We start from the raw sequence: 9,710 nt of genomic DNA, 5'->3' as shown, positions 1-9,710 counted from the left end.
TATGAAACCTTCTCTGGTTTAGTGATTAACTGAAGCTGCTGCTTCCTTGCAGTGCTGCTGCCTTGATTATATACATTTCTGCCTAATTTAGCAATCTCCAGAGAGCCAAGCTTGGATTTATTTATTTTTGCAAGTGGGAAGTAGATGTGGATCAAATCCTTGGAACAATGTGTCCCAAAAATACATATCCCAAGGAAGTTTGATGCTTTTTCAAAAAAATCAGTTTAAATCAGTTATTGATAAGCTAATGGTTTAATTTAAACAATCATTGTTACTAAATGAATAAGCAAATTGTTTAATGAAAACAATGGTTTAATTAAAATAATCACATTGGGTACTTTTCAAATACTTAGTATACAGCATTGACGTGATTTAAAAGCTTAAGGAATCTTGCATGAACAGAGGACAGTGGACTGAATAAACATAAGTATTTTAAGAATGAAGGAGAAAGAAGAATGAGTATTGTTCAAACACAAAATCACATTACTAGTTCAACTTTGCCCTGGAATGCAGACAGCTTCATGATTTGCAGAAGACATTTGAAGAAAGAAAGAGGGTAAACTTTCAAGCTTTCCGTAATATGCATGGGGAAAAAGAGCAGAGCAGATGTTGGAAGTAATCAGGTCCCCAAAAAAAGTAAAGGCTAGAGAAATAAATATGCTTCAGTTATTTATTAAAATAAACCCTAAATTTTAAGGCAGGAGGACAACTGGGTCCATTTATGGTAGAATCCAAAAGGTGTCTTGAAGTAACAGGAGTAAGGATGGGGTTGAGTGTCTCTTAAACTCTCTTTTGAATATTCCAGACCCAGAAAAACTTCCCCTCACAGTGAGCCAGCAGTGTGCAGCAGCTGCCAAAAAAGCCAACACAGTTCTAGGCTGCATCAACAGAGGGATAGAATCAAGATCACGTGAAGTGTTAATACCACTTTATAATGCCTTGGTAAGGCAACACTTGGAATACTGCATTCAGTTCTGGTCGCCACGATGTAAAAAAGATGTGGAGACTCTAGAAAGAGTGCAGAGAAGAGCAACAAAGATGATTAGGGGACTGGAGACTAAAACATATGAAGAACGGTTGCAGGAACTAGGTATGCCTAGCTTAAGAGAAAGAAGGACTAGGGGAGACATGATAGCAGTGTTCCATTATCTCAGGGGTTGCCACAAAGAAGAGGGAGTCAAACTATTCTCCAAGGCACCTGAGGGTAGAACAAGAAGTAATGGGTGGAAACTAATCAAGGAGAGAAGCAACTTAGAACTGAGGAGAAACTTCCTGACAGTTAGAACAATTAATCAGTGGAACAGCTTGCCTCCAGAAGTTGTGAATGCCCCAACACTGGAAGTCTGTTGGATAGCCATTTGTCTGAAACGGTATAGGGTTTCCTTCCTAGGCAGGGGGTTGGACTAGAAGACCTCCAAAGTCCCTTCCAACTCTACTATTGTATTGTATTGTATTGTATTGTATTGTATTGTATTGTATTGTATTGTATTGAAAAAGAGCACCCATATACTGCTTCTAACTAGCACTTTTTCTCAGGCTCCCTGCTTCTAATAGTAGAAGAAAGAAATCTGGATTAAGTCCTAAGCAATGAGGAATCACACAAGCACTGGTTTTCGTCATATCCAGTCACAACCCTGATTAGTTGTATTTACTTTATTAGAAATTAAATGTACACTCCAAAGAATATCTAACACTCAATAAGACATTAATTCCCCCCCCCCCCCCCGTTCTCTTTTTACATTTTATTGATAGCCCCAACTTGTATGCATTGGCCAAGCAACAGGTCCAGTTGAAAATAATGTGTTCCTGTACAATAACTGCTACAGTGTTCTCTCATGTGTCCGAACATGTAACAGAGCATAACCACTCTGAAAGGCTCTAATCCAAAAATTATTTCCCCCAGAAAAATTGGGAATCTCCAGTTCCAAAACCAAGGGTAACAGCAGACAAGACTTGTAAACTCGCACCTCCTTTGTGGAGTGTTGGTGGGCCTGGAGAATGGAGAGGCCACTAAACGGTTTTGGCTTTGTGGCGCTGTGTGATCCAAAGGAAGGTGGAGAGAGTGATGGTGATGACTCCCAAAGTTCCGAAGAACAGCAGGTATGGAAAATTGCCCTGAAAGGTAAAGGAAAATTAGAAGGCTGTTTCTAATTTGATTAGCTCCCAAAGATAACTCTTCATCAGTCTCAATGGCTTCAATTAAATGGGCTTTTACCAGACTGAAGTCCTCCAATGCTGTTGGATGTTAGTTTCCAACAACCTCAGCGAGAAGGCGGCAGTGTTCCTTACACGTAAAGTAATGATTATTTCCAGTTGAATAATCTACCGTATTTTTCAGAGTATAAGACGCTCTGGAGTATAAGAAGCACCTTAGTTTTTGGGGAGGAAAATAGGGAAAAATAATTTCTGCCTACCAGGTATTCATCTGGCTAGCGTCCTTCAGCACAGCTTCAGATTAGTTTGCTGGTTGTGAGTGAGCGTACTAACACAGCTTTAGAAGCTGTTTTTCAGGCTCGTTGGGCCTGAAAAGCAGATTCTAAACGCAGCTGATCATTGCAGGGAGCTGCAATTAGTAAAGCAGGCGAAGCGCGGAAGAGACGGCAGCAGCTGTTCCGGGTTGCCATTTTGGATCCGCGCCTCGTGTTTTCAGCCTCCAAATGCTCCAACTGCCGCCTGAAAACGTGATGCGAGAGGCGGTGATCAGCCTTGAGTGGGTCTCAAACGGAGCGTTTGGAGGCTGAAAACGTGAGGTGTGGAGCCCAAAAACGCAAGCCACTGTTTGTGGCAATCTCTGCAGCCAGAAGGAGGATGCGTAGAGGCCGAAGCGTGGGGGCTGGCAGGTGGGTGGGGCTACATTCGGAAGATAAGACACACCCAAATTTTCAGCCTCTTGCAGGGGGTGTAAGGGCGTCTTATACTCTGAAAAATACGGTATTTCATTTAATAGCTCTTATTTTGGACTTTCCATCCCACCATGCCCAAAAGCCCCATATCTCCTTGTACCAGAGGAAAAAACATACAGACTACAGAGCATAAATTCCATCATAATCAAAAACCAACTTACCTGGCGCAAACATTTATAGCCATGGTATGGCTCTACACAGAGGCACTGGGACAAGCCGGGTCCGTCAGAAGTACAAAGCGATCCCTCTGGGCATACCCAAACTGTAGAGAAAGTGGGTGGAGGGGAAAGAGTGAGGATATCCTCTCACTTTTTAGATCTTATTCCATAAACAGCACAACTCACAGCTTCCTCTCTTCAGTTTTCTTTCAGTCTCTTACACCCCATTAACACTGTTCCTTCCATTTGTAGAGCTGACCTTATCCTGCCCACCTTAATCCTTTCTGCCAAAACCACCTATTTTTAGCTTCCTAAGATTCGCTGCCCTCACTTCAGGTCTTTTGCCGCCTTCTACTACCACTGATGATATCTTTTTGTACAAGGTGTGTTTCCTGTAGCAAATATTTTGCTCAATCTACTCAGGACTAGGACTAGCACATAAAATGCTAATGCTAAAATCAGAAGTAGATTCCACTGGAGAGATGTGTAGAAAACCCATCTCCTTCCCCAGCTGCAGTTCATTTCTGAAAAATATTCATATATAAATTTCAAAAATAATAGCTAAGCAAGAACACTGATATCATGCAAAAGAACTTCCTGCTGGATAGTTCTTTACTGCCCTTAACAGAACTGTCCAAGGCAATTGTGTTGCTTTGATAGTATTAATTATTAAGAGTTACATGTTATCAATGAAGAAATAGATTAAGATGAAAAAAAATCAAAACCTCAACAGCCAAATTCAGAACTCAGATTAATATCATATAGTATTTAGCTACCTCATTGACATCAACAGAGAAGAGACTACAGAGTGGGAGCATGAAATTTGAGAGTTCCTTGTTTATTTCTGTTTGCCTCCCTGTAGCTGTTTCACTAAATTGTAGATTTAATTCTATGTTTGCAGACTGCAGCAAAACATACAGTGCTAAGAGTGACTCACCCCTCACTCATACCCTTTACTAACTGGTAGTTAGGCAACTGCAATGTAGTACTCTATGGGGCTATCTTTGAACATCACCCAAGCTGCAGTAGGTTTTTAGCAGATAAGAACCATTCCTGTAGAATTAACTCCTATTCTTCAGTTACAGCACTTGCTGCTAAGAGGCTTCCAAATTTATCTTCTGGTTTTGACCTTTTAATATCGCCTCCTCCAATATCGTCCCTCTCTCTCATGCTGTTCCAGGAAGTGGATATTAATGGCCCCATTCCTGGTAAGAGTTTTAGTTAATCTAGCCCAGGAGACAACCATTCTCTGAGAGGACTCAATCCTGTGAAACACCTTGGCCCCAGAGGTCCAACAGGGAGCCACTCTTCTTTACCGTTTTTTCATAAGACTAAAAATAGTTTTGTTGAGAGTTTGGAAGTAAACAATTTACTTTTAAAGTCCTCATCATCAATCCCCACCTTTTTCCACCTCCTTACAGCCCAAGCATACAAGGTCTTGCCTACTATATCCATACCAAGTCCCAATGAGCCATTGCAGGAGCTCCTTTGATCTTGACAGATACGATTGTGCCCTTGGATGGTGATAATTTTCCATACTTCATTGCCTCCAGGACAATCCAGCTCCTGGGGCAAAGCACTGGGGATCAACATAAGTTATATCAGCAACAAGTGAAAGGCAGATTCAATAGGGTTCCCCCCCAGTGGTGCAATTCAGCTGGTTCTATCCGGTTTGGGCAAACTGGTAGCAGTGGCGGCGGGAGGCCCCACCCACCTGCCCAGACATCATCATGTCCCATTTTTGACGCTCTGTGCATACGCGGAAGGTCTTGCGCATGTGCGGAGGTGGCGCGTGCGCTCACGTTTGCAAACTGGTAACGAAGGTAAGTTGATTTCACCCCTGGTTCCCCTCCTCTAAATAAAACCTCATAAACCACATCCCAAATGCGTAATGTTGCGAAAATAGGCATAGCCAAGAAAAGCTTTGGATTTCGACTGAAGCCTTATGGAACATTCTCCCCCTAAAGCAGGGGTGTCCAAACTTAAGACTTGTGGACTTCAACTCCCAGAATTCCCCAGCCAGCATGGCTGGCTGGGGAATTCTGGGAGTTGAAGTCCACAAGTCTTTAAAGTTCCCAAGTTTGGACACCCCTGCCCTAAAGAGTCAGTTTTGTTCCTCCTTATTGTCCCTCGAGAGCACTAGTGAGATCTTGAGGGGGCTCTGTTGCTGATCAAATCTCATGTTGCATGTGTGTTTTTATATCTTTTTTTAACAGGTTTTTATACCTTTTCGCTGTATGCTAGCCAGGATTCACTTCTTGTGAGGTGGATGTAAATTTGGTAAATCAACTCAAGTCAGCAGCCTCCACTCATTTTGCATCTGTCATCATGTACAATACTCACAGGGTCTGCAGCTGAGTGAATCCTCGGAAGCGGTCTTCAGGCACACTTTCTAATGGATTATCAGTCAGATCACTACATTAAGAACAAAATAATGAAGAGAATACATTCAAGGCCAATGCTCTGCTTCCTCTGTGAATGATGTTTAGGGTAGTACAGGGGTGTCAAACTCAAGGCCCACAGGCTGGGTCTGGCCTGCGGGGTGCTTAAATCTGGCTTGTGTGGCCCATTTTTGGCCAGCAGAGTGCTGCTGGAGGCCACAAACGAGCTATGGGGGGGCCTCATGGAGCCTTGTGCACGGCCCGCTTTTGGCCGACAGAGTGCTGCAAAAGGCCATGGAGGCCGAAAAAGAGGCGTGGGGGGGATATCCCCCCCCCCCACGGCCCTGTTTTGGCTGACAAAGTGCTGCAGGAAGCCATGGAGGCCAAAAACGGGCCAGAGGGGGCCACATGCAGAGCTCTACTATAAAAAAAGCCTTTCAGTTCTGTGTCTTGTATGGGGAATTATGAACATGATGGTACCAGTAATTCCGTCAGCTGTCACGTTACGCTTGTTTGTGCTTCACTGTGATGACAGACTGTCATGAACTGAAGGGAGGGGAGATGGGGGGAATCAGAGGTGGGTTGCTCCTGTTTCAGCCCAGATTGAGCGAACCGGTAGTCACGGTAGTGGGCATGCACAGAAGGGTCACACGCGCACATGAGCGAACCGATAGTAAAAAAAAATAGAAACCCACCACTGAGGGGAATGCTTTGGGAAATATAAGTACGGTATCTTCACAAGACGATGCCTCAAGGTCACCCAGCTGGAGGAAGGAGGGGGCTGCAAACCAAATCTGTACTTGAAATGACTGTACTTGAAAACATCTTGCCTGAACCAGATTGGTTACACGGGAGGGTGGGGGGAGCAGTGAGACATTTAAGGGAGGGAAGAATAGAACTTAGGGATTTTGGCCTGTGATTTTCAGTTCTGGTTTTGCTTTACTGCAATACACTTGACCTCTAATAAACTATACTTTTCTCAACAAATGGAGCCAAGGGTCATTTCTAATTAGAGGTTTAAACTGCAGCAGGTCCAACAAATTCAACTTACATGACAAAAGCTGTATTCACTTCCTGGAAGCTAGAGCGCAACTGATGCAATGAGCAGTTTCCATAATCCAACCTAAAGATGAAGTGAGAAAGCAGCACTCTTACTTCTAGTGTAAAGGACTGGGTAATGTTATTTTTATATTGGGGAGTAATAAAAAACATATTTCACAATAGCTAATAAGTAAGACTTATCATAAACCTCAGTTATGGAATGTTATACTTCTGCTGGTATAACATTTTTTGAACTGAGGCAGTAATCAATTACACTTCTTGACTGAATTCCCACAACATTTTTGATTCCTTTGGTACATTAATTAAAATGGAACAAAGAAAAATAAAATGCTGAATTCAACAATCCTTACATGCTGCACAAATCCAGATATTGGGTGACATATCAAATTGGTTGCAAAGGTTGGCTGTTGAGCAGGATACGGGGGAAATATATCAATGTTCTTTATACTCCTAGCATAAAGGAGGAAATATTACAATGTTCTGTATGTCTAATGGCAGCTATCCCCCCAGTTTTATCCTTCACCAAACATCTGATCCTATATCCTAAATTTTATCCTATAAATGATGAACAGAACAAAATAACAGTTGGAAAGGACCGTGGAGATCTTCTAGCCCAACACCCTCCCTAGGCAGGAAACCCTACACCAGACAAATGGTTATCTTCTTAAAAACTTCCAGTGTTGGAGCATTCACAACTTCTAGAGGCAAGTTGTTCCACTGATTAATTGTTCTAACTATCAGGAAATTTCTCCTTAGTTCTAGATTGCTTCTCTCCTTGATTAGTTTCCACCCATTGCTTCTTATTCTAACATCAGGTGCTTTGGAGAATAGCTTGACTCCCTCCTCTTTGTGGCAACCTCTGAGATATTGGAATACCGCTATCATGTCTCCCCTAGTCCTTCTTTTCATTAAACTAGACATACCCAGTTCCTGCAACCATTCTTCATATGTTTTAGCCTCCAGTCCCATAATCAATCATCTTAGTTGCTCTTCTCTGCACTCTTTGTAGAGTGATGTTGCAGAAAAAAATATTCCAGGGTGATACTGTACCATAAAATTCATTCATACATTATGTATTGAATAAATCAACTTGGAAAAATGAAGTGATAAATAAAAGGTACACTACTTAACATTTAACTTCAACTCACATTACCCTGTCAGCATAACTAATACTGAGAGAAGGTGCAAATTATCATTCAGGTTATAACAGTACACCAATTTTGTTCTAGTTAATATTTTTCAGATTACTATCCTAGGAATCATGCATAATGAAGTGCCCAGCAATTCAGGAAAAATAAATTTATCATACAAGTTCAATAACCATATATTTAGAACACTCAGTAACCAAAGTATATTTATTTTACAGAAGTATAACATTCACAAGACTCAACTCTCAGTAAACCTTCACATAAAACAATAAAATCCCATCAACCTCACTCCACTATAATCATTTTAAAGTTAAATTAAAACTAGATGCCCATATAAATGTAATGCCAGAACTGTAAAAGGCAAATATATTTAAGGCAGGGTTTTTCTTTTTGCAATGATGTCATATTTTCTCACATTTAAATAATATCTAGCTATGTCACTGTTCTCACTACTGAGAAAGAAAGGAAGGAAGGAAAGATTTTAACAGCAACAATGTTTTTGGAAAGCTCATTTTATACGTTCTCATAAAAAATATCTCTTATTAAAAAATAATAATAATCCTACTTAATCAGATCATGATCTCTTGAGGGCAGTGGAGCATTTAAAATATATGTCTTGACAATGCATCTTGGAATCCAAAACCAGATACAATTATCAGATGCCAAGGCCTGCATTTGGGTTGCCTTATTGGATTGCTTTGTTGCCACAGTTAAGCAAAAGACTTGGCCTCAAGTACTGTATTACAGAACATATTTTGTTAGGCTGCCAGCTTGCGTCAGGCGCTGAATCATTTTCCCCATAAGTGAAAGTGGGAGAAAGCCTGAGCCGTCCGCGCGTTGCAATTCCAGGGTGTAACCTGGAGAACCCCAGGCGGGGAGGAGCCCGGATAAAGGTTAGAAACTGATCACGCCAGCTCGAATCGACTCACCCCAAAACAATCTTCTTGTCCCTCTCTAAGCAGCAGCGGCCCCGCCGAACCGAACCCACCCGGGAACCGCAGAAAACCGCTACTGCGGACTCATTTCTTATGGGCCCAGCACAGCTACCGCAGACCTGCAAGGAGAAGGTAGACGGAAACTATGAAAGGCCCCTCATATCTCTCTCCCCCTCCCAGACAAACCTCCTCCCCCTTTACCTGCTCTAACGTGTCGACCAGGAACCCGGCCGACGAGGGGACTACCAAATAGAGGAACAGCTGGGGAACCCAGAGCCAGCTGGGCGCAGCCATGATGCGTCACATGATCGCAGACTTGCAGTCACGTGAATCTGAATAAAAACAAGTCCGAAAAAACATGTTATTCTCTCCCTTGACTTGGAGAGAATAAAAAAAGAGGCATTGTGCTGCAGCAGTATAGAGAATTAAGAGCTGTCTCCTTTAAGAAACCACCTCCTGGAAAATGTAGGCAGAGACTGCCTTATGGGAAATGTAGTTCCATGACATGTGATCATATATGTAGTTTAACACTGAACTGTAAATTTTGTTATCTTTTTATATTTACACCACGTGATGGGACAGCTTATGGAAAGTCAGAAGTATCTTAACACTGAACTGTAAGTTTTGTTATTAAGAATGCCTGATAATAAACTTGATCTGAATGAGATTCCTAAGCGTGCAGTTGACTGCATGCCCCAAGCAAACCTACAGAACAGGCATAGTAATGATACTGTCTCCATGATCTTTGTTTAAAATCCAAAATCCATAGGTGGAATATTCGTCTTAGGTTATTAGGTTATTTTATTGGAATGTATAAACTTCTGAGTTCTACAATATTTTTAATTGGCTATTTTATTTATGTTTACATTTTTATTTATACATTTGTATTCCCATGGAGAAAATCTACCTGGTGGCTAGGAATCGAAAAGAATTTGATGGCACAAAATAAACTAATGCTGTATATAAAAGCACGTGAGGAAAACGTGCAGAACAGGGCTTCAGGGTTCTTTCCAACCCCTTTTACCAGCAGTAGTCAAGGAAAGCACTGTAGTTTTATTTTCTTCTCTATTGACAAACTTACCTGTTTATGTGTGTGTACAAGAATGAGAGGGGATCATGCATG

At 41.7% G+C, this 9,710-nt stretch overlaps 1 protein-coding gene across 2 annotated transcripts; it reads right to left on the bottom strand.

Moving 5' to 3' along the window:
• Positions 1–1,638: 1,638 nt before the first annotated feature.
• On the bottom strand, positions 1,639–9,710 carry ATRAID (all-trans retinoic acid induced differentiation factor). 2 transcript variants are annotated; one of them, XM_081943976.1, is made up of 8 exons: positions 9,669–9,710; positions 8,789–8,919; positions 8,582–8,706; positions 6,494–6,565; positions 5,405–5,476; positions 4,519–4,640; positions 3,065–3,165; positions 1,639–2,115 (listed from the first exon to the last, which is right to left on the bottom strand). In XM_081943976.1, the coding sequence occupies exons 2-8, from the start codon at positions 8,879–8,881 to the stop codon at positions 2,011–2,013; spliced, it is 690 nt and encodes a 229-aa protein (XP_081800102.1). In that variant the 5' UTR covers positions 8,882–8,919; positions 9,669–9,710; the 3' UTR covers positions 1,639–2,010. The 2 variants fall into 2 exon arrangements, with proteins under 2 accessions (XP_081800102.1, XP_081800101.1); XM_081943975.1 differs by lacking the exon at positions 9,669–9,710 and having other exon boundaries at positions 8,789–8,967.

Source organism: Natrix helvetica (assembly GCF_964273705.1).
Source record: "Natrix helvetica genome assembly, chromosome: 2".
Classification (NCBI taxonomy): Eukaryota; Metazoa; Chordata; class Lepidosauria; order Squamata; family Natricidae; genus Natrix; species Natrix helvetica.
This window is presented reverse-complemented; position numbering and strand designations above follow the sequence as displayed.

Coding starts and splice junctions, on each gene's coding strand:
- ATRAID (XM_081943976.1), bottom strand. CDS start 8,881: ATGGCTGCGCCCAGCTGGCTCTGGGTTCCCCAGCTGTTCCTCTATTTG. Junction 5,477..6,493: donor GTGAATACAGCTTTTGTCAT/GTAAGTTGAATT, acceptor TTCTTAATGTAG/TGATCTGACTGATAATCCAT. Junction 4,641..5,404: donor TTCACTCAGCTGCAGACCCT/GTGAGTATTGTA, acceptor GTTGATCCCCAG/TGCTTTGCCCCAGGAGCTGG.